A 24,294-nucleotide genomic window follows, 5' to 3' on the forward strand; every position below is an offset into this window, starting at 1 on the left:
TATTGATTATTGGACCATTTTGGTGCCATTAGATGCTTTTGTAAATAACAGCAGAGGAAGAGGCAGTCACATCCTTTACTTGAATAAAATTAGAAATAGCTTTAAAGTCGAAAAATTCTCCATTACAAGTAAAAGTCCAGATTTCAAAATGTCATTTAAAATTCTAATCTTGAAGATTTTCGTTTAAATAATGTCTGTTCAGCCACTATCTATCACACAATGGTAATTCATTACCATCAATTAAAGTATTGCAATACTTAAGATATATATTTGTACTACTGTAGTGGCTTTTTTGTACTAAAAATGCAGTTCAAAACTACAAAAAGTAAAAAAAGTACAAAAACTAAAATGCACTTTAAGCATCAAAAGTGAAAGTACTCATTTTCCAGAGTGGCTTCTCTTAAGGTTAAATTATTGTAGAATATTGCATTATTCATTTTTCTATTACTAACAAATACATGTAAGAGAATATGGAAAAGATAAGATAAGAGAGGATAATCCTTCATTGATCCTCCAGAGGGGAAATTTTGAACAGGACAGAGAAATAGAGAGACTTAAGGAAAGCATCTAATTCAGTAATTTATATAAAGTGTGTATTGAAATAAGAACAAAGAGAAATTAGACTAAACACAAAATTACAGGCAATAGCAGTGCACACATGCAGTACCCAGTGTTGTGCAATGTGGGTAGATTAGTATTATAGTACTGCATCATATAATATAAGCATATCATATGTTTTTTATGTGACAAGTAACAAGTGTCAGATAAATGTAATGGAGTAATTTCCCTCTGAAATGTAGAGGAGTCAAAGTAGCATAACATGGAAATACTCATGTACAAGTACAAGTATGTCAAAATGGTAATACTTTAATTGCAATGCTTGAGTAAATGTACTTAGTTACATTCCCCCACTGGAGAGTAATACATTAAGAATGTTTTCAAGTAATTAGCCAAAAATCTAACCCTGCTCTACATTGTGGAAAGTGTATGATTTGTGTCAGTCAATTATCACATTTGAGGTTAGCCAGACTAACTATCATATAAACAACACTTTCCAAAATGGCTTGAGAGCGTGCAAACCGGCGGCTCCAGTCGGTGCATCACAAGTAGATTTAGTCATGATAAGTTATTAATTATATCTGTGAGAAAGTGCTATGATGTGACTGATTAAATGAATCCTTCTCAACGCTGTGGAAAATTTAGGTTTGTGTCAGTCAACAATTAGAAAACACTCACATGAGTTGTTGCCTCATGTTTGTGGTTAACCAGGCGGACCATCACATTATACAATCATTTCTAAGCTAGCAGTTCCATCAGCAGCTCCAGTCAATGTGTCACTGCTTATGATAATGATGATCTACTTGTTTGAGCACACAGTTTGGCTCGCCATAGCAGGGAAAGCACAGGTGTAACTAGCATTAATTATGTCTCCTTTCGATATAAATGTCCCCGTAAGCCACAACGGTGAGAAAATGTCTACTATGTTGCATTCGGTTACTGGACTTGTAAATAAACTGCATGTGCTTTTAGCATGATTCACATTTGTTGTATCGTGAGTTGAAGGATGTTTGAAAGCCAAAGCTAAATAACATAGAGCCTTTAAACCTCAGCGTGGGCAAAAGAACAGAAGGTGCAGATGTGATGGTGTTTTTCATTTCTGTCTTTCTTCTTCTATTGTGTGTATCTGTTCATCGGGATAGCAAGCTGGATAAATAAAGCTGCATTAAATTGAATAACTGTAAAGCTTAAGTGTGAGTGTTGCTGCATCAACAGTCTCAGTTTATGTAATTTACCTCCTCCCTCTTCAGAGGGCTCCATGAGATGCCCTCAGTGGATTTCTGGCAAACTGAGAAATAAAATTCATTTATTTAATATCTTTTTCTAGAATTAGATTCTGTACCCGAGGGGAATGTGTGATTCGTTTAACTTTTTTCTGCCTCTTACTCCTGTCTCTAACATCTCTCAGCAGCCTGGGTGTTGGACTTAAAAATCATCCCTTAGTGAGAGCAAGGGGCCAGTTTTTGACATGTAAATCACGTGTAAATAATAAAATGATGGATGGCTGCTTCAGTTTCAGGATCCTGCATTGGGCATGCTGGGTCACTGTCATGGCTTACTGGGACATCTGAATAGAACAAAGCTGCCATCAAGTCAAAAGGCCAGCTATAAAAAAGCGACCTAATTGAAGATAGAAATAGAAAAAACTCAAGCATTATTGTACAACTACGATTTTATGATAACGCAATCACTGACACATTTATTCTCCCTCAGGATCTCAACATGCATTAGGGTGAAATCTGATCTGCTGACAGGGTGGAGGCCACATTACGCACAAGAGGGTGACATCAGCATGCAGAGCTCTGGAGACGATCCAGAGGTCCTCCAGATGCACAGTGGTTTCATTCAGGCTGCTGGACTGGTTCAACGGGGGAGGGCGTCACATCTGAGGTCGCTGGCTGGACGCACCGAGGATGCAAAGCACAGCTGACTGACCTCATATGATCATTACGTGTTCCAAGTTAAGTCGATTTGCCATCTGAAGACCCCTCCCCCTGTGTTGTGTGCTATATGCAATGGGTGCTACATGTTTATCCACTAATTTTATTTACTCAGAGGATTATGCTCATTCACACTGGTAACACATCAAGATTGTAACTACCACTGTGAAGGAAAGAGCTTACAGATTTGAATACGAGTACAATGAAGAGAGATGAAGAGCATCCCAATCATGATGCAGAACTTCAAATGCTATTAAACTATTATTCAATTTCAGAAAGTGTACAAAGATTAAACAATTCAATTATTAGCGAGCAGTGCTTATGTTTGGTTTGCACATATCTTTGCAGCAAAAGCTAACTATCAGCAGACCATTTATGTTTATGTTATTTATTTATTTTGATTAATGTGATGTACTGGTTTCTCCTCTCTCTGCACCCCATGACACATGTATTACTGAAGGGAACAAATAAGAAGAGAATTATAAATGTATTTTGAAGGACCATGGCTGGACATGACCAGCCAGAGAGCTCCAGCGCAAAAATGAGCAGGTGGCCCCTGTTCCTCCCCTCCTCTGTGCACGTGTACTGCATTCCTACGCTGGATCATTACATGGCCCCATTTTTGCTGTGTGGTAATCGGATTAAACACAAATTAATTCTGGAATATGCATCAGTTCAGGACAGCATGTTGATCTAGATTTTGACACATAGACTGTCTTCAAGACTGGGCTTTACGATCAGGCAATAAAACCTGGACCCAACTGAAGGCCCTTATCTGTTTAAAATGTGCTTTTATTGCCACACAGTGAAACTCGGTCTTTAGGGGCCCCTGGGGTCTGGAGGCATGGAGCAGTTGCATGCTTTGCCTTGCCTTTGTCCTTTTTGTTCTAAATACATATAAGGCTGTGTAGTTGGACTCTGTAATCCACCTATTATCTTGTCTCAATAATAAACAAATGGTACGCTTAGTGTACGCTGACAGCAGAGCAGTGCGTGCCATAAAACAGACAATGAAGGAGCTGCAAAACAATAATACAAAGTGTCATCACATTAACTGCAGTGAAACAACCATTGAGGATATGTGCTGTCTCACAGGCTTCCCTGACACAGCTGATGGTGACTCACAGCACAACAGCAAAAAAAAAAAAACGTAATACGTTGACGTGAATCTTGTTAATGTGTGTGTGTTCTTCTGTTGTTCAACAGAGTTTTGGTCATCCAGTGTGCACACACTCTCTAGTTGTGTAAAATGTGTTTCACTACTATCTCTGGCCCTGTCTGTCATCCCAGGAAGCCTCAAGTTCAGTCAGTCCAGGTGATTTGGGAAAATGGCACAGTTTAATTGGTGCATTAGCGTTTCACCAAACACAACATAAATTTGTGCATTAGAAACCAGCGGGGGTTCGACTGTATGGGTGGAAGGGGCACCTTGCAGCTGCATCTCTGAGAGGTCTGGGGAAATGTGCGAGGCTTCAGATATCTCCATGAGGAAATATAAAATGCAAAGGAGATGCCAAAAATAAAGGCAGCACAATCAGCCCACTGTGAGGAGGCTCGCAGGGAGTTCATCTGGCTGCACGGTTAAGCAACATCTGTGAAATGAAGTCCTCTTAAATAAGAGGAGTTACAGCCTTCACAAGGCTGGAGTGGAGCAACAAATGTGTCTTTGTGTTTTAATTTAAGGGGCTGGAGATGTGTGCATTTAGCAAAGCGAGCAATGGTCCTCTTAATCTTCAGGACAACAATGCCCTCTAATGTATGTAAAGGGTATCGCCCACGCTGGATCAAATCTCTGCTTTATACACACAAGATGATCTAAATTAATCTTAATTTTACAAACCTTTTCAAGAGACACTAACAAAAAGAAATTTAATAGTGGGCTTGGACAAATTCACCTCTGTTCCTGGGCGTCACATCTGGAGACAATGACTCCTGGTTTCCACAATAACATAAATTAGTTGCCAGAGTGTTTATTTGCACCTCTGCTTACATCAACCACTAATCATAGATCAAACCACCATCCAGGATAGGAATGATCATTTCATCATGCAGCCAGCAGTCCTCACTTAATCCTCTAAACAGCTACATGTTCATTCATACTAAAGAAGTGAATATTTCAAAACATTTGCCCTGCATTGTGTACTGCAACACAGCTAAAATATAAATTTTATAGCAGATCCACGCAATTGGAGGGAAAGATATATAATTCAAGAGGTTGAGTATCAAACTATATTTATTGTATACAGTATAGGGACAACAAATAATGTACAAAAAAGTGGAATATCTGCCAACGTCACTTTGCCAATCTAACAAATGTGAATTTTTAAAATGAAGGCGGACATTCTTATAAAACAAGATTTCTACCAACACACGAGTCAAAACAAACTAAGCATCTGTTGATGATGTTCGGATAGACTGATGGACAAATGCATTCAAATTGGCAACACAGCAATGACTCAATATCTGTTTATACAATGAAATATGCAATGAATATAATCTTAGATGAGATCACTCAATTTCTGGACCGGTAGAGGTGAATTACTTTTATTCTGGAGTCCTGAAAAGCTGGAAAGAAAATCAATTCAAACTTTAAGAGAACTCCTCCCTGGCTGTGCAACAAAGACCACTGTTAGAGTCACAGTAACCCTTTCCATCGACAGTTTATATATTAACCAAACCCTTTTATAAAAGAACACTATTCATTTAGCTTTTTGGTCCAGAAACATTACTGTACTTTATTTACCATTCAGTTAAATCTGCATTGAGAGTGACAGTAATGAGGTAAACCATCCATATGCATCTTTCTCCAGAATTTTCTGAGCAAATACTTAAGCTAAAATGGACATGGATACAACAAATTATTTAACTGTTCATTTAAAAAGAAGACTACTAAAAGTTACATGAGAAATATGCTGTAGCGCTTCCCATAGGCTCGTTCCCAGCAGTTTTCCTCATTGCAATATCAAGTACATGAAAAAACATGCCCATCCTGAATTTGAATGTTAACAATGATCTGGAAAACTTAAACAAAAAGAAAAAAAAAAAAAGATTTTGGCATGTAGTTCAGCTTATGGTTTATGAGACATGCAGGTCATCTCAACATCCAAAAGAAAGCAGTAGCTTTTCATTTCGAGCCATATCTGGTCTGAGCCGTGTCCCTGCCTCGGACAATTTCAAATCATCCATTTATGTGAATAAAGCATGTTTTTAAAAAATTACCCTGCATCTCAAAGTTAGGATTTGGCCCCAAATGACAAAAACTCTACGATCTTTTATGTTGTGAGGAGCCTGACGTTTAGCCAAGCACAGTGTAAAAAAAAAAAAAAAAAAAGAAAGAAAAGGAAAAAGAATCAAGTAAAAACAGAAATAAACAAATACAACATGAAAATAATGGTGTGGATGTTCTTCCAAGAGTCCACATCCCACTTAAGAACAGACTCCTCCTGTCTGTTGTTGAAATACATCAATAGTGTCCTCATCCTCCATCTCCAGCTGTGAGAAGAAAAAAAAAAAAAGACGTCATTTAAGAGCCAAGTAATTTATTCTTGAGCAAATGCTAAATATCTAGCTTCCTGGAAGTAGAGCTGTGTATCAAACCCTCAATACTTTTTTAAGCACTAATACCAAAGTGACCTGCACTAAATAATAAAAAAGTACCATAACCTGGCATTGATTTGTTTTTTTCTCTGCTCCATCTACTGAAACTCCTAATTCAAATCAACATTTTTAGACAAATGTCGTAATTTTTTGGATGGCTACTTATGTTTTAACCTTTGGCTTCTATTGCCACGTGAAAAAAATGGGTTGCAAAATAAACATCCTCACAGTAAGTTATTGAAGAAAAGTGTTGCTTTAGCTTCAACACTCAAATTCTGGTCTTATCCTGGCATACATTTTAAACAACACGCAGCCTGAAGTGAAGACTGGTCTTTAAACCGTGTATGTTATTATGCATCTCTTAAAAAATACCTTCTACCTTCTACATACATTCATTGTCACAGTGATTAAACAAATACAATCTCAACACTCATGCAGCTTTTTAAGAAACAATTTGCCATTTTGAGGAAATACCCTTTTGCCGAGATTTGGATAAAGATCAATACCACTCTCATGATAGAAAGCTAATGAAGCTAGAGGCCAGCTGGTGATTAGCTTATCTTAGCTTAGCATTAAGACTGGATTTATCTACTAGATCAATTTCAGTGATTACTGCAATTGGGCCAATAAATGGCGACACTGTAATAGTGGCAAACTTTCACATATCAATTTAGATATTGCAAAGACATATACTGTGCTATTATCCCCTGCACAATAAAAAAAATCACTGTTGGGGGTACAATTGTTTGTATTTTTTGAGGGACAAAGCAAGGTCAGTGGTATTCATTGTTCGGATATTTTAAAGGCTGCAACTGTAACTGTGGTAATAATCCCTCACAAACACAAGATGTTGCTTTCTTATAACAAATAACAATATATCAGAGTATGTTGAATTTCATGTCCCTCTGACATCAAAGTATTTAACAATGTCAGGTACAGGGAACACACTGCATTATTGCTCATTTCATTACTGTCACAATACAAGTCTCCTCTCCACTGCAGGGCCCAAGAGGAGTAACAGCACACACGCCAGACAAAACTGGATAATGCACAAAGATCAATGCATCATCTTCTCTGTCTCCATTAGTGATGAAAGTATGTTTACATGTGAATACAGAAATACTTGTGCTTTAAAAAGTAAACATGAAACATGACTGACCAAGGACAAACAAACAGTGAACAGTAAAAATGGGTTCAATAATCAGCTTTCACCAACCTGTGCAGGTGTGTCTGTTTCATTAATTGGCTGTCCATCAAACCTAAACCTTATCTGACGAATTGACAGTCCCTGTAAAAGACAAGCAGAAATGGCAGTTTAGTGAGATTTTGCATCCAGTAAGTTATCACCAAAACAATATACACAACAGCTTGATGATATGACACACTGTTGTTCATTAAATCCAGTGAGAGCAGATTGATTCAGCTGAGAAGTCAATCATCACCACAAAGAATGAGAGGTTTCTGCTTCAGTCTTTCAGAATAAACGTACCTGTCTTTCGCAGTATGCCTTCATTAGTTTGCTGAGTGGAGTATGCCTTTTGATTTTGAACTGTACAACTGACCCATCCTGACCAGCTACCTTGAGGTTAATGTGGTCGTTCTCCGTCTTCACTCCTTCCTGCAACAAAAACCGTCATCAGCAGCGGCAACATACCGGTGATCAGGTAACCGTTTTACGGACACGAACGATACCGACCTCCACATTATCATCAGTGTGCGGCTAATAAATCCTGCCCGTGATGCTGTTTCACTCACGCAAATTAACTATTTACACTGCAAAGGCGAGCCAAGGACCGAGATGGGGAATGTATTGAAATTTAACGAAGGCGAAAAGCATTCAGGAAGAAGCTTCCTCTTCCTGTTCTCCACATCTGCCGTTACTACAAGCAACCACCGACGCATTCAGGTGATGGCCGCCCGTTAATCTGAACACCGGTGTAACGTTAATCTGCCACAACAGCAAAGTTAACTAGCCGGCTAGTTTGAGTGAGCTACATTTAAGAGGCAAGCTTGCTACCAGAGGCAGGCTTCACCACCCAAACAGCGCACTCACACACGCAACGTTACTCCGTACGCTTCTCCCCCCGGTTAGCATAGCAAGCTAGTCCCCATTCGAACTGGCGCAGAAAGCCACAATGGCGCAAATGAAAGGAAAAACAAATCATTCATTTCACAGGCGATCTCTGATAGCGACGACGGCGAACCTAGCTTCATGTAACGGTAAACCAGTGTGAAGCAATAGCAGACGCCGATGTCGGCGGGACACAGAAAACACGAACCTGTGCGCCTAAAGCCAAAAAGATCCGCAAATTGGTGAACCTTTGTTTTCTCCGTCGACCCGCTCAAATGCGGTATCTGTAGCCTGGAAGCAGGGCTAGCTTAGCAGAACGCGCTAACGTTAACTTGCATCTGGCATCATTAGCAGATGACGGCAGAGGATCAGAGTAACAGTTACTGACCTTTGGCTTTTCTTCGGACATTGTGCTATTTTCCCCGGGATTTATTGATAGCGTGCAGACAGACTGTTAGCGGCGAAGCGGGTTATCAGCTCCTCTGGCTCTCTCGTTTGGACCAGGAGCGCGCATCTGAAACGTGGAATGTAATTCGTCCAAAACAGTCACGTGCTCCACTTTTCCTCGGGGCCGCGGATACGTGAGCGCGCAAGCTAATTTGCGCATGCCCGTGTGATAGGTAAAAAAAAAAGGGGCCCTCTGCAAACCCAACTTTAGTCTAGGCAAGGGCAACTCAAAAGCTTTAAACTAAAGATTCACATAATTCACTTATTAAACTCTAAACTCTAACTCTGACTAAACTTTGCTGCAGTTTGAGCTAAAAAGACAACAAACCAACCAGAAATATGGCGGTAATCATTGTTTTCTGAAGAAAGCAGACTAGAGGGTCAAATCAATGTTCCACTTCATAAATAAAGATGTCTGAGGATACATCTCTTATTTATGGGATGAAATCAAAATGTCAATGGATTTTGTTTAGATTTTTACATGGTTAGAACTTGTCTCTCACTAGATTATAAAGGCTCAGTTTAAAAGATTAGTAGGATGCTTTCGGACTTTGTATGTTTTATGTGTTTTTCCATAATCACTAAAGGGTTGGGCCCAGATTGCAGTAATAACTCACTGGCAAGAGTCCCTCCTTGTCAGGACGGTGATAGAGCTAGGAAAGGTTGCTAAATATGAAAGATGAAAGGACGTCATAAAGAATGTGTGAATAGAGAAGAAAAATACTTAAAAAATACTACTTAGATGTCCTTACTAAATACCGAAGTGAAAGTGTGAGATGAAAGCACACTGATGACACTGATTTCAATGTGGGATTTATGCTTCCATACTTTCTCAGCACCAAGCAATTTCTTTTCTTCTTATTTTGGCTGCCCCCTCTTGTATTGGTATTTGGGGGGGATGTGCATAGGAAATGGGCAGTTGTGAATTTAGAAACTGATTTACAATTAAAAGTCTCAAAAAATCGTATTCATTTAATTTCAAAATGTCACAATTTGTCGCAGCAGAAGAATCAAACGCCTCAAATGTAGTCCGGGAACACAAATTTCTTTTATCCAAGAAAGTTTGTGATTCTGATATTTATCAACAGATAAAACGCGTAAAATGTGTTACATGTTACAAATGACCTTTTATGTAAGATGTTGGATCTTAGACATGAATGACAATCAGTAAAATAGTGTATATTACAAATATAGTATAAAAATGAGACTGCTAATCATAAAAGAAGCACCACATGCACTCATCTGCTCTGGAGTTGTATAAAATTTACAATGGACAGAAAAACAAGTTAACTGACCGGAACTCCCTCTAATTACCTTATATCAAAATAAAGGCATAAGAAATATTAATCTAGCAATCATGTATAAAATGAAATATTAGGTGAAGAGATCATGTTTGAAATACAGTGCACACCCTCTCAAAACTATTTCAGAGGGTGTCATCGACAACGCCAACCCTCTGAAATCCAATCAGATAATCACAGTTTATCATATGCTACATGTGTATCATCTATGGCATCCGTAAGATCATCTTAAGGGATTTATTGAAGGAATCACAGCTGAGATTCTTCTTAATGATTGTCCATACGGGCGTATGGATTATCCTTTGCCAGACCTGAAGAGAACAATGGAGAGATTGACATCACAATTGTGGGTTTAATGCAATTTACTCCAAAATCCTTGTCTTCCAAAAGTCAGTTTATTTAATGTGCTTCAGGTATGTGCATTGTACATTTTCTCCAGTAGATGGCACTACTGAATCAAATTTGTTGTTTATATTTTCCTTTTTTCTTTATTGTTAAAGGCTTTTTGTTGCTCCCTTGTTTCACCATTCAGATTTCTCGGCTTCATTGTATCTATCTTATCTTTCCCCCTCCCTGTTTTTACTCTGGTTTTATTCAACTGTTTTATCACTTTGCATGTAAACAAAGCTTAGTGAAAACAAGCATCTTTGATATTCCAAATTTACATTTATTAACCCCCTCAAACAAAGAATATGTCTCACCGTATTTCTGCCTGATTTCATCATGTCTCAGTTGCATTTCTGTTCTCCTGTTGGGGAAGAAACAAAGACAAATTGTTAGAGAACAGAGAACGCCGGCTGCGCTCACGCCTGCAGTGTTTGACTCCAGGCTTACAGATCAACACAAAGCGCTGCTGTAATATGCTGCTGGTATATGCCAAAAGCCCTGTTTCACATTTCAAATAACTTTGCAACATAAAGCAATACATAACTCATCACTTGGCACATGCAGATATGAAAATGTCTTGATTTTCTAGAACAAAATCATACACATTTTAAACTTGATAATGAATTAAATAGCACTAAAGCTAAAAAAACGTAATTTTAGTGCATGATGGTGATGATATGTGTGATGTGTTAAAGTACGGCTGCCACTTAAACACATGTCCAACATTAGTTTTCTATCTGCATCACTTACGAGACAGGAAAAAGGTTTTAATTGTCTCTTTTTGCACCTTTTATCATTATGAATATGTGTTTATTTACTGTACATGACAACAGTGCCAAGTGTAGGAGACACTGTTCATGGCTATATTCCTCCTGATTGGCAGAAAGTAGTAAGTCTTTGTATTGTCTATCTGAATATCCAGTAGTTAAATTGGTTATTGACCTCTCTTTCTGACGGGCCTTCCTCATGCGGGTTTGTCGCTCCACCTTTGCATCTTCCCTCTTGTTCCTGGAATTCAAAATATGTAATTAATTCATCAATAAAACAATACAAGCTTGCATTGTAATATGTAAATGACATACTGAAACTTTAGCCTAATGCAACACACGTAATGGTCAGTTAATCAGCCCAATAATGAATTATCAAAGAACCAAACACCAAATACATCGCTGTAAATTAACTGTAAATTAACTAGCTTTTAGAAGAAGCTAGCCACGTCTTAAAAGAAACAGCAATGTTATTTTAAGAGCTAAACTGCAGTTACAAATTCTGGCAGGCTTTTGGAGACGGCGGTATCAGCCTAGCATCGGAGGAAAAACAGCCCATTGTGTCACCCGCCCCGGCCCCCGTCCTCCTCCTGCCACACAGTTAACACTACATGTGACTCGATGCTTACCCAAATCGTTCACACTTGCAGCAGCAGCAGCAGCAAACGAGGATGGCGATGATGATGATGCCAGCCAGCACTGACATGGTGATGATCAGAACCTGGAAGTTGACTGGAAATCAAAGGCAGATGCACAGAGAAAGAGGAAGCACTCAAACTCAAATTCATCATAAATCCTATTAAAAAGACACTTCAAGGGCTGCCCCTTCTGGATTTTAGTTAACGACTTGTTGGTCTAAGTCGATGTTAAGCCAGTTAGAAGTTCGTTATGGTAAGAGATAAGATATAATTAGTCACTGAATCATTATTAAGTCAAATAATCAATTAGCCAGAAGCATCTAATGACTTTATCTGAAGTGAGTCCTATAAAAGGGCTGTAATTAGCAATTATGTTCATTATTGATTAATCTGCTAATTGACTGATTTGTTGTTTGATCCCTAAAATTACAGAAAATAGTGACATATGCTCATCACAAATTCCTACAGCACAAGGTGAGGTCTTCAAATAGCTTTTTTATGTGTGACTGACATTCCAAAACCGTAAAATATTCACTCTCCTATTAAGTAAGAAAGAAAATCAGCAAACCGTCACATTTGAGAAGCGGTAACTCGAGCAATACATTGATTTCTATTCATTTTGAACAAACATTTTTCCCACAGTGTCCCACACACATTCCAACTATCACACCCAAAAACATCCAAAATACCTGCAGGTTATACTCAGATTAATGGTCACCTGAGGCCTACGGTTCTTACCCCAACATACCCCCCACCGCGCATCATTCAATGGACACACATTGCTGGGGGGCAGGATGTTTCCTACAGGGTAGTCGAGGCATTGTTTGGTTGGTGCGCACCACAAGCACTGCAACAAAAACAGCAACAAACACCGTGCTTAGTGTCTTATCTTTGGTATTTATAGTAATACATCACTAACAAAACTAAAGACAGTTAAACATGTGCTGGTATACAAACCCAATTCCAAAATAGTTTGGATGCTGTGTAAAAGATAAATAAAACAGAGTGTGATCATTTGCTAATCCTTTATGACACATATTAAATTGAAAACTGTACAAAGACAGTATATTTAATTTGATTTTTGTAAATATCTGCTTATTCTGAATTTGATGCAGCAACATGTTTCAAACAAGTTGTGACAGGAGCAACAAACGACTGTGAAAGCTGTCGAATGCTCCAAACACACCTGTTTGGATCATTCCACAGGTAAACAGGTTGATTGGTAACAGGTGATAGTATCATGATTGGGTATGGAAGGAGCATCCTGGAAAGGCTCAGTCGTTCATGAGCAAGGTTCAACACTTTGTGAGCACATGATTGCATAAAGGAGATTACTACATGGGCTCAGGACACTTCCTCAAACTGCTGTCAGTAAACACAGTTCGTTTGAAAATGACGGCATTCTGTCACTGTTTAAGTTTCACACAGAGTTTCAACCCTCTTTGGACTCAGGACTGCAGTTTATGGTATAAAGTGTTTGCACTGCTTTGACTTACTGCCACATTCTGCAGGCATTCAGCACAGCTGGTGTTGGATCTCAAGGCACAAGGATCTGGAATAGAGGGAACTGAGAGTCAGTGTGTTATATTGTGGGTTCCAGCAGTTGTATAAATGAGCTTCCAGGAAAGGAAATAAAGAGGTTTGATTTTCTGCATGAGATCATCAGCAGGACTTCCAACAAAAAGTTCTCAGTGAGTCAGACTGACAGACTTCACTACAAGAGAAAACAGGGTAAAGTGGGCTCTCTGTGTCCATAATGAGCCGAGACATTACCATGAACCCAGATGATCATCGTCGTTCATATGATTAGTGAAAATCCATTTTGCTGCTGTCATGTGACAGCCGCCTGATCTGACTTTGGACAAAGCAAGGCGCAGCAGCTAACGCAATAAAAAAAAAGAAAAGCTAGAGAGAAAAAGACACTTACTCGGAGCTGGAGAAGGAGTCTGCGCATCTGCTCTCAAAACAACTCCGCAGAAAATCAAGGCGGACACCGCGGCTGAAGCTCTGCGAACTCCGGACATCGTGAGGCGACTGCGCGGAAACGAGGAGCAAACTAACGTGAGCGAGGAGCCCAACTGAAGGCTGGACCTCGACTTTACGAGGCCGACGTCACGAGCTCCTGACGCCGACGTCATGAAAGCAGCTGCAGAGGGAAACATCTGCAATGAAGTCTTCAGTAACGTTGTTCAGCACATGCAGGAGATGACATGCGTGTGTTCCTTTATGCTCTGTTTTCTGATGCTGCTGCTTTGCAACAAGACATCGTTTTCCAGACTTTACGTGCTGTAACTAATGGCTTTATTAATGCTCAAAAGAACTTAATGCTCGATGCTTACGTTGTGAAAAAAGTTGTTTATCCCCCTTCAGCAGTGACACATTGCATGGACACATACACCATAAATTGACTTTTGGCTATTTCCTCTCTGCAAAAAGATTTAAGAGCATCTGCGCTCAAATGAATTCATTATCAACCCATAACATCCAGAGCTGCAGACTTTTACGCACGAATTAGCATTAAGATTCATTCAGATAACTAAGTTTGCTGAGAGATTAATGACTTTATTAATTGACAGCTGATTGCAAAGTATGGCTGCAATACCTTTTATAAATTAATTATTACAGTTTTTTATATGTTTTATATATAAATAAGTTATTTGTTGCAACTTGGAAAACTAACAAACAGCTAACAGGTGGTTTTTCCTTTTAAAAAAAAAAAAACACATCTTAAATCTTATTTATTTTAGTTCACCATTTAAAAAACATTGCAAATAGTCTCATTTTCTATGTTTAATCAGCCCCTTTTAACACATGCACGCGCCCTGCTCAACTTAAACACAGTGTCCACAATTTACCAGCATGCCAGTTCACTTCTCCAGGCACTTATTATTTCTAACTTTATATCTGATTATTCCTTCACAATGTCAACTACACAGTGTGTTTGCAGTTGTATTTTTATAACAACAGAAACCTGAAGCCCTCCAGTTTACAGAATAGCAACTTATCTGTCTTTGAAGGCTGTGCCATTTCATCATCACTGACCCTCGTCTGTTTTTAAAGACCCTGCTGACCCCCACAGGTGTTGTCAATTACTCCGGCTGGTTAGACCTCCAATAATGCGTTCAAGTCATATTGATCAGACCGATTTACCAGCACCCGAGTGCGAAAAACCGTACGAGTTGTAGCGCAGAGCCGGAAACATTAGGAAAATTTGACAGCTACACAAGTATTAACACACTGCTAGCAACATGGCTGCAATGCCACCATCGCTGGCAGTAACATTCATATATAATGTCTAATATTAACACTGATGGAATCAAATCTGCTCATTTCAAAGGAATTCTCCCTGTCCCTCACTTTCTTCCGATATTGCATGAATGTAGCATCAATTGAGTTATTATGGAAATTATGTGAGGTCACCAAACTTTATGTACTAATAAGAATGCTACATGCACAATTTGTCCCACCCCACTTTATTTATTATTTAATTTTTGTTCTTTTGTTCATTTGATCCACAAAAATGAGGAATGAATACTGACACTATAGCTGTCTGATTTTGATGTATTCTTACTTTACTGTACATACCATTTTGTCCTCTGGAAGACATAACACATCACAAACACAAAACCGCTTTTGAAATACAATAATTTATTAAAGCATCTTTAAATTCTGATATAAAACATTATTCTGATTTTTCTTCTTCAAAACAATCAGAAATCTCAGAAATACAGTCATCGTCAACGGCAAGATCAGTCTCTGGTGTGGCCGCCGGCAGCTGACCAGATCGCCTAAGTGAGTACGATTGGAGAGCAATGGAAGACGGTGATGCAGTGTGAGGTAAATACTAAGCTCGTTATGTTTGGACCATACTCTTATCATGAACTATACTGTAAGTCGTCTGTCAAAGGCTTGACTCCTTTGTGTTCATTTACAGTGGAGGAGCGGACGTATCCTCAGGTTAGCAAGATAATACAAGGAACTGAGCATGTGAGGGCAACACACTTAACGTAGGTTATCTTATGTTGACAAAAGCTCAGAAACAGGGCACCAAATGGAGAAAATCAATAGTAAGTTATGAACAATTTGTCTCTGTCTGGATCTACATTTCTGTGTCCCTGAATGCACGAAAGCAGTGGGATAACGGCACCAGTACATTTCCAGCACACTGTTCGCCTCGCTCAGTCTGCTTATTCTCCCAGTCCACTGATACTTCAATAAATAAATACCCCACCCTCACGTTGGCCTTTGACATCACTGAAAAAAACACAGTCCGACAATCTTTAGACACAGATGCACTGAACAAGCGAAATCCTGCCTGCTTCTCAAAACACATCACTTTCAGCTACGAGTTTCAAAGACAGACCTCAAGTCAGCACACAGCAACACAGCTCAACACAAAGGACTCAATCTAGGATAGAAGCTCAACTGATTTTTGAGAAAATACTTGCCTGCAGTGGTCACTGACATTGCATCTCCACTGATGCAGTGGTTCTTCATATTGAATTTGTCTGTTTTTGCTGTTTGACTAATAAGAGGCAAATGTAACAGTGGAAGCCATAACCACCACTGACTTAACACCCTAAAATTCATATTCCATTCCTGAAAGGCTGCATCTGCACTGAATCTATTAGTCCAGAATAGCTAAAATAAAAAATTTAAATAAGGCAAGATGAGGGAGATACTCTCCCTGGGACAGTTATGTTAAGCATTAACCTGAGGGAATCTCCACTCAGGAGAACATTCATTACAATGGGGCACAATATCTGTCCGAATAACAGATGAATAAAGGTGGCCGCTCAGGCAGAGAATATTTGCTACTGCAACCCATTCTTTTAACTCATTTTAAAGAAAATTTAGATGTTGAATGAATGTCTGTTTTGAGCTGCGAGATGCAGGGTTTGGTGGAAAAAGGGAGTACAAGCTCTGTGTGGTTTTCCAGGATATTTTTTTAAAAAAGTCCATGAAAAGATACCTGACGTACATTTCAAGTAAGATGTGAGAAATGACCAGTGTAACTAATGGGAGCGAGTGACATGTTAGGAGGCTGCACGGAGGGAAGCAACACTCGGGACAAGCGTAAAGCTCAAAATGGTGCAGATGCTTAAATGTTCCCACTTTTTGCCACAAGCAGTAAAGACCAACATTTTCGTGTCTGTACAGAAAGGAATCTTTCTGGGTGGAGTTTGTCTGTGTTGCCAGTGAAAAGCTCTGAAACACAACGTCTGTCCAAGTGTTTTGATCTTCTCGCCACCTCTGCCTCTTCTCTCCGGGCTTGTTTGTTATCCCTCAGGTGAACTGGAGGTGAGTACATTTTGTGTCCCCTCAAGCCAATCACCTGATCCAGCTGGTTCCATAACTGGACACAGACTTCACGCTGCAGCGCTTCTTCACAATCATGTTTATGTAGGCTTTCATGATCTTTGTGATCTCTCCAACCTGGAGAAAGATACCAATGAAACACACGGTTAGAAGAGAGGCAACGATACACAGATGCTTCTACAATTTGTTTCCCATATGCAAGGTTTTATCCGGCATATCAACCATATGAAATCCAATATCTGCACACAAGGTGATGTACCTGCGGTGTTTCAAAGAACATTTCTCTCTCATCCACAGTGATCTTGTAGGTGCACGGCTGTGGAGCGCCAAAGAAAATGATGTGCTCGTATGGGAAGGTCTCCAAAGGCTTGGGCTCGCCTTTCTTGTAGACAGACACGTTTTCAGCACTCACACTCAGCCACAGATCATGAGGGAAGCCTCCTTCTTTGCACTATAAAGACACAAACACAGGAACACATGAGCATCGGCCTGTGTGAGCAGTGGGCTGGCAACAAGGGATGCACTGATCCGATCCGCTGGATCAGTATCGAGGCCGATATGAACCTTGTTAAGCAGATTGGGCGTCAGCCAAGACTGATGGATTCACATTAAGTAACAATCGTAGATTAAAAACCTGACTGACATCTAAGCCAAAATCGAAGACCCAGTAAACTTACCTCAACGTCAAACAGAGTGGATCCATACCCAGGCCACTCCTTGATGATGGTCATGTATTTGAGCATGGCCTGATGCTGGTCCAGACCCTTGAGGCGGGACCACTTCTCCACGATGCTCGTCCTGGTGGCAGACATCTCCTCCTTTATCCACATCTCCAACATCTGCTCCTCCTCCATGCGCTGCTTCTTCATGGAGCCCGTCTTCAACCCCCGTCGCAGGGTCCCATCCAGGAAGCTGGTCCTCCGACGCTCCAGAGTTTGGCCGGACCCCGAGGCTCCCCCCACCTTGGTAAACTGGAGGATGCGGCTGCGCAGGCGGCCCACGGGGTAGACGTTTTCCAGGCTCCAGGTGACTCGTGCTTTGTCTCCGTACAGGAACTGCAGGCGGAGCGCAGCCAGGTGCTGCAGGGTCTCTTCTCGGGAAGGGAAGTGGCCCCGGGTCAAACTCTCGTGGGCCTGAAGGAACAGCAAATCATCATGAGCAACAACTGCAACATGTGATTAAAAAAACTGAATGAAGTGCAACACAGGGAGTAAAACACACCTGCTCAAACATGAATGCAAACTCCACTCCTTCTTTAGGCATGCTCTCCACATCCAGGAAGCAGTAGAGTTTAAAATAGAGTTTCCACTGGCCGTCGTCCTCACCTTCCTCGCTGCCAGCCAGTCTGGTGGGAAAGACACAAGCTTGTCACCTTCATATGGATGTTTTGTTCCTTTCAGTTCATTTTAAACAGCTACAGGTGTTTGGTATCCTTTGTAATAGGACCCTAAATTCACAAAAATATCATCAAATACAGCATCTAATCGAAAGTGAACAGGGATTATGAATAACATACCTTTCAAATTTAGCCAAAACATCGGCCACAAGAACCCTGCTTTCCACAGCTCTGTCAATCGTGTTGTTGTGTTCAAAGAGTGCAAACATGTTCCTGCTGTCCTCCATCGCCAGACCTCTGATTAGCTTCTCCACCACCTGGACAAAGCAATCCAAGATCACAAAGCTTAGCTTGTATTTTTTAATAAGAAGTAGAAATCTCGCAGAAGAAGATTTAAAATAGCCTATGTAGCATCGACTGCAGCTCGCTCACCTCCCCAGCGGTGGTGTGTGAGTTAATGGAGATCTTGCAGGAGCCTCCTCCGTGGCAGTACACCGTGGTGGTCATTTCCTGTCTGGTGACCAGGGCCATGATCTCCTCTTGAGAGGGAACAAACTCCCTGGTCTTGGTCTTCTTCAGAGACTCGCCGATGAAATGGGCGAACATTTCGATCTCGGTACCAGGGAACAGCTCCTTAATCCTGCAAACAGCCAAAAACAAGAAGACAGTGAAGCAGAAGTTTCAACCAGTTGCAGCCTGTGACCACGGGATTGTTATGAATTAACTGCACGGGTCCAAAACATGCTGCACCTTTTGAGGTGAAACTTGAGGTAGCGTAGGATGCCTCGGCTGGGCAAGAACGTGCAGCTCATACAGGTCAGGAGATGCCAGTGGGCGCGATTGGCGGGACTGTTGGGGTGAGGGACATGATTGGTTTGTTTGATCAGCTGACAGTAAACCTCATCTCTCAATGGCCTCAAGTCCTGACAGGTCTGCAGGATTCCCTGGATGATTGGCACGGGGTCTGACACTGCCTCCATCTCCTGCAGCGAGTTGAAAATCTTCACGGCCTCATCCTGCAGGCTGGTGTAACCCTTTTCCTTTTGCACTGGGAGAGACAGACAGAGAGGGGATCTTAATTCCAATTTCAAACTAGTTCCCCCGCTTTACACCTGCCCTAAGTAGTAATGAATCATCAGAGGACTTTCACAGAAGTGGCAGTGCGTGGGAGGCTTTTAGTCTGAAGCTGTCGTCTTCCTCCACGCACACAGTGCTGCAGTGGATCACACTAGAAACTGTGTCAACACAGCCATCTGCTTTATATTTCTGTGAAAATAACGACGACATTGTAAACTTAATTTTTTACTTAAAACTAAACGATGCAGCAGTCTACTGTTGCAGAATGCAGCAGCACGACTTCTCACAAACACTTGACGTGAGGAAAACATCACTCCTGGCCGAATCAGGCTGGCTCCCAATCCGCTAAATAATGAATTTTAAGATTGCAGTGATTACGTTTAAATCCCTGCCTGGTGTGGCTCCGCTTTACATTTCAGAACCCTTAACCCCTTATTCTGCTCAGAGACCCCTCAGATCAGTCAGAGGCTGTCCAGGGTCCATGCTTTTACTGTTTTTGCCTCAATGGTAGGTAATAACCTCTCCCTCAATATCAGATCAGCTGTGTCAGTTTAAACAGCTTTTAATTATAATTATATATATGTCTTTAAATTAAATATTTTTATAATATTTATTTCAATGTTTTAATGTTGTTCTTGTCATCTTCATATCCCTGTTTTTATTGCATTTTCTGTGTATGATGCTTCTTTTTATAATGCACAGTAATGTATTTTGTGACGCACCGACTACTACTACTTGTAATGTGTTATACCCAACAATGCAAAATGCAGTATCTAATTTGGTCAGGGTCAGGAAAAGTGAACAGCGATAGCTTGAACACTCACAGTGGATGCTGACATCTCCATAGGGCAGAGGTAGAAGAGGGGAGTGCAAAGGATGCTGGGTGTATCTCAGGATGGGGTTCCTCCAGTACGTCTGCTCCACAGCCTCCACATTCAAACTGCTCTCCTGGAAAGACAGACAGCTGGATCACTCATCTTAAAGTAAAGTGGTCACGAGTTGCGATCAAATAGAGGTCAAACAGGCGGAAGTTGTGTTTAAGTGAGATCATCAAGTCGGTTTGGAAACAGCAGTGATGAATATTATCACGGCAGCAAAGCTAGGAAACACTATGTCAGGAAAATAGGTAAGCATAAGTGTTTTGAAGCAAGTGAAAAAGACTTAAAGGAGATCACGGCACACACTTTGTGAGTACCTCACTTCACTACAGTGTGTGTCCCTGCCAAAGGTTTGCATGACTGAAAAGAAGTGGAGTTAAAATAATACCAGTGCTCGCATGTTAATGCAGGATTATTTGTGCTAATTAGCATTAGCAACCAAGCTCCAACAACAGGAGAGAGAGAGGTCCTTTAATACCTTGATGTCCCTGATGAGTTGCTGTGTTGGCGTTTCGATGGGAACTTTGCTGTCTATCGCTCCCTGTATGGCATTCGCCCACCGCATGGCTTCATTCAGCATTTTGGTGTAAAGACGGTAAGAGTGTTTACGTCCATGGACGATTATATTCCAGTAGCCTGAGTGAACAAGGCAGACAGCGATCAGAACCAAAATAACTCTTCCCTACAAAGACAAATTCGCAGATTAAACTCTAGATGACTGCAGGTAAGGTTTATCGGGAACTGACCAGTGTCCTTGAAGACCTTCTCATCTGGCTGCACCACAGAGCAGAGACTGTTGAGGACCAGAGTTCCCAGTTTGGAGGCGCTGCGCTCCGACGACTTGTAATAGTCCAGAGAGTTAGTGGTGAGAACAAACCAGCGCTTCTTCAGCTTCAGAGAAGTGCTTTTGGCTCCCGACTTCATCTCTTTATGTAGCCAGCCTGAGGCAGAATAAATAAACATTATTTTTTATTGTTAATCCTTGTGTATCTGACTGCATACATGAATCAATGAGTGTGTGTCTCAGCTGACTGACCTCTGACTAAGAACTCCTGCCCGTCGACCCTGGAGTCGCCCTTGGATTTCTGCAGCAGGCCGATCCAGTGGTGCATCTCCTCGGGCGTGTCTGTGTTGCAGTGGATCACCCGGTTAGCCGTGATGATCACGAACGAGTTTGGTCTGCGAAACACACCCCAAAGATGTTGTCATAGTGTGCACATAGGCTGCATTTTAAATGCATCTTTTAGTTTTACCAGCCGCTCCTCACCTGTCGGGGTTGTCTGATGCACAAACAGAATCAATCAAGCCGACATCGAGTGTGCCCTGGACAGAGGAAAGAGGGGTGAATTGAAATAATGCTATTAGCTGTTTGCCCCATTTGCAAATATCTTCTTTGATGGCTTTTTCTCATAACCAAAATAACTTAACCTGTCAGAGTGAACACCAGTAAGCAGTTTTATTCTGAAAGCGTGATTTAAGGTTTGAACCATGAACTGGAACATCCCTGGTCGCTTCCTTTACTGCATGTCATTCCCCACCTCCCTCCCCCCGTCGTCTCTCTTCTGCTATCTTACTAATTAAGTCATAAAACAGCATCCTCAGAAATGCAAATGTTGGAGATGCCCCGACATAAGGCGACAATCCTACAGTTGCTTAAAAACTGGTATACATAAATATCACCTTTGAGACGAAACATGCATTGAGAGCAGACATATTTTTTTATGTATTTCTTGTTTTTGTTTGTATATTTATTTTGATACTGCTGTGTGTGTTTTTTACAACACATTTTGTCTTTTGTTGGTTATACATTCTCGTTAGTGTAATGTCTTGTTTTTGTGTTATGGGGAAGGGTCTGGAGAAGTGGGTTGTGGGGAGGGGGAAAATTGCTAAAAAAAAAAACATTGCTAAAAAAAAGCTTACAAGGAGATATAGAAACAGGCACATTTGGCAAACTGGATCCTTGAGGGTTGGAGTGAAACGGAGAAGGGCTTCCAGAGGGAGTTGGGGTTGTTGGCCATGGTATGCTGGTATGCAACTTGAGTCTGAGGGCAAATGTGTGTAAAGCTGGGCAAAACGTGTGAGAGGCGCAATGAGGAGGACGCAAATACGGATAATGGCACAACTTTTTACAGTCTCTCCTCGAGTGTATCCAGGGTGTTGCCCCTGTCCACACAGATGAAAAGGGAAGGAAGTAAAAGTGTGAAAAAAAAGCTTGAGACAGTAGTTCAGTTCCGGCCAGTTCAGCCACCTCCCCACACATGAGCAACTGCTGCATAAGGGGGGCACGTTTGCCGGATTTGTCGTTTTTGGATCTTTATTTGAAGCATACTGACCCAGGGACTTCCCTGGGGGGCATTTATAGAAATAGTAATATGTTAACTGTACTGTTTGTTAGGGGTGGGTGATATACTGTTTTTGTTACTATCGCCAGTGTCAGGCTCTGCCACAACATGGATTCTGCAATACTGTGATTACCGTGATAAAAGTGATAACATGCAGGTATAGGGCTACTCACGTTCTCATAGAACTGGAGTTACATCCACGAGCTACTATTGTCCTCACTATAACGCGACTCCGGTAACATGAAGCTAACATTTTGAGCTGCACACGCCAGTTTCTCTTTTGTTGGCTGCAATCATTTTTTTCTCGCCTTACATGAGTGATACAGTGATATAACACTGTCACCGTAAAGAACCAAATAAATGCCACAATATAAATTCTAGGACATATCGCCGACCCCTGCTGTACTTATTTGTTAGCTTCTTCTATTTTTTCTGCCTTATTTAATGTCTAAGCCTGCACATGCTATAAACTACAATGCAACTATTTAACATCCATAAAAATGAACAAAGATACACCAGTGTGTGTATTCTGCTTCTTCATCTTAAATTACTATATGACCCAAATTTGGACCATCATACTTCATCTGATTCAGTCACACGCTCCATCATTACTGCTGAAAAATGGAGTTGAGGCCGGGGCCCAGGCAGCAGAGAGGTAAAACAGCACTAACCACTGCATTCTTTGGGTTGGCCTGTTCGTGGTGCATCTCCATGAGCTGCTCCGGACTGGCGCTGTGGACCCGACTCAGCACATTGAACCAACCGCTGGATGGGGTCAGAGGGAGTTCAGAAAGTAAAAGTCAGCAAACACGCAACTGAAAATTACACCATGAACTTCCTCTGGTGACCACAAGGGGGAACTTTGTCTCCACACATCACTGTTACAGGAGGATGCTGACAGATTGAAACACCACCTACAAAGCAGCCACTGTTAGTTGATTATTTCTGTAGAATATGTGGAAATAAGTCACCTGGCATCTTCTGGAGACTCTGCATAGATGTGGTAGGTCCTCTCCTCGGTCACAATATTCAGTGCATTTTCCTTCTCATGATTGTCCACAATCTCCCTACAGAGAGACCCAGAGTGCACCAAAACTTAGTGAACCATTTCTTTTGAGTAACAATAATCAGACCCCTAATGTAACAGAACAAAAGCAAAGAAAACCATGATTTTGAACCCGTACTTTGCTGTGCGGACATCGATAGTTCCTTTCAGCTTCTCTTCGCTGTCGTTCTCAAAGTACATGAGCTTCGACTCCCGCAGGACGAACCAGCGCATCTTCCAGTTGCGCCGAGACAAGGTGGACATGCCTCCTCCTTTCTTGTAAAGCCAGCCGGATTTGACGGAGTCCTGCTTGGCCCGAAACCACATGAAGGTCTCGTCCTTCAGGACGCACCAGCGACGACGCCACGGGATCATGAGCCCACCTGAGAGAGGGGGAGGCGCAGAGGGCCGAGGGAGGGAGAAAGGCTGTTTGTTTGTGTTGTTTCAAGTGCGATCTCAGAATGAGAATGACACCCACACACATTCACACACATATACATGCATCCTCTGGAAACAAAGCACACAATACATGAAAAACAAACAATAAACTACATTTAACAAAAATATACAGTGAGAGCAGACCTAAATAAA

The 24,294-nt window shown here is 41.1% G+C and overlaps 3 protein-coding genes across 4 annotated transcripts in view; all 3 read right to left on the reverse strand.

The window, feature by feature from the left end:
• Positions 1-4,713: 4,713 nt before the first annotated feature.
• Positions 4,714-8,679, reverse strand: sumo3b (small ubiquitin like modifier 3b). The gene is made up of 4 exons (XM_041950352.1): positions 8,555-8,679; positions 7,585-7,713; positions 7,312-7,383; positions 4,714-5,990 (listed from the first exon to the last, which is right to left on the reverse strand). The coding sequence occupies exons 1-4, from the start codon at positions 8,573-8,575 to the stop codon at positions 5,925-5,927; spliced, it is 288 nt and encodes a 95-aa protein (XP_041806286.1). The 5' UTR covers positions 8,576-8,679; the 3' UTR covers positions 4,714-5,924.
• Positions 8,680-9,550: 871 nt separating this feature from the next.
• Positions 9,551-13,776, reverse strand: pttg1ipb (PTTG1 interacting protein b). Of its 2 annotated transcripts, XR_006007300.1 has the most exons (8): positions 13,634-13,776; positions 13,203-13,258; positions 12,445-12,553; positions 11,698-11,800; positions 11,244-11,309; positions 10,616-10,662; positions 10,086-10,225; positions 9,551-10,044 (listed from the first exon to the last, which is right to left on the reverse strand). XR_006007300.1 is itself a non-coding variant. In XM_041951287.1 (7 exons), the coding sequence occupies exons 1-7, from the start codon at positions 13,728-13,730 to the stop codon at positions 10,182-10,184; spliced, it is 522 nt and encodes a 173-aa protein (XP_041807221.1). In that variant the 5' UTR covers positions 13,731-13,776; the 3' UTR covers positions 9,559-10,181. The 2 variants fall into 2 exon arrangements, 1 of the variants encoding a protein (XP_041807221.1); XM_041951287.1 differs by having other exon boundaries at positions 9,559-10,225.
• Positions 13,777-15,334: 1,558 nt separating this feature from the next.
• The window catches only part of myo10l3 (myosin X, like 3), a 56,090-nt gene continuing 47,130 nt past the window's right edge, over positions 15,335-24,294 (reverse strand). Inside the window, exons 27-41 of the mRNA XM_041951086.1 lie at positions 23,843-24,086; positions 23,630-23,725; positions 23,330-23,423; positions 21,584-21,639; positions 21,353-21,495; positions 21,063-21,257; positions 20,795-20,952; positions 20,263-20,386; positions 19,112-19,409; positions 18,794-19,001; positions 18,542-18,678; positions 18,247-18,370; positions 17,703-18,158; positions 17,285-17,476; positions 15,335-17,142 (exon numbers count right to left, since the gene is read on the reverse strand). Of these exons, the coding sequence (XP_041807020.1) occupies positions 17,038-17,142; positions 17,285-17,476; positions 17,703-18,158; positions 18,247-18,370; positions 18,542-18,678; positions 18,794-19,001; positions 19,112-19,409; positions 20,263-20,386; positions 20,795-20,952; positions 21,063-21,257; positions 21,353-21,495; positions 21,584-21,639; positions 23,330-23,423; positions 23,630-23,725; positions 23,843-24,086 (2,630 nt within the window). The 3' untranslated portion in view covers positions 15,335-17,037. The remainder of the gene's footprint in view (positions 17,143-17,284; positions 17,477-17,702; positions 18,159-18,246; positions 18,371-18,541; positions 18,679-18,793; positions 19,002-19,111; positions 19,410-20,262; positions 20,387-20,794; positions 20,953-21,062; positions 21,258-21,352; positions 21,496-21,583; positions 21,640-23,329; positions 23,424-23,629; positions 23,726-23,842; positions 24,087-24,294) is intronic.

Source organism: Chelmon rostratus, chromosome 13, assembly GCF_017976325.1.
Source record: "Chelmon rostratus isolate fCheRos1 chromosome 13, fCheRos1.pri, whole genome shotgun sequence".
Lineage (NCBI taxonomy): Eukaryota > Metazoa > Chordata > Actinopteri > Chaetodontiformes > Chaetodontidae > Chelmon > Chelmon rostratus.

Excerpts from the sequence above, each read along its gene's own strand:
- sumo3b (XM_041950352.1), bottom strand. The coding sequence starts at position 8,575 with ATGTCCGAAGAAAAGCCAAAG. Across the intron at positions 7,384-7,584 it reads AGGCATACTGCGAAAGACAG|GGACTGTCAATTCGTCAGAT; the intron begins GTACGTTTATTC and ends TGTCTTTTACAG. Across the intron at positions 5,991-7,311 it reads AAACAGACACACCTGCACAG|CTGGAGATGGAGGATGAGGA; the intron begins GTTGGTGAAAGC and ends TTCTTCTCACAG.
- pttg1ipb (XM_041951287.1), bottom strand. The coding sequence starts at position 13,730 with ATGTCCGGAGTTCGCAGAGCTTCAGCCGCGGTGTCCGCCTTGATTTTC. Across the intron at positions 11,310-11,697 it reads TGCAAGTGTGAACGATTTGG|GAACAAGAGGGAAGATGCAA; the intron begins GTAAGCATCGAG and ends TTTGAATTCCAG. Across the intron at positions 10,226-10,615 it reads TGAAATCAGGCAGAAATACG|GTCTGGCAAAGGATAATCCA; the intron begins GTGAGACATATT and ends TGTTCTCTTCAG.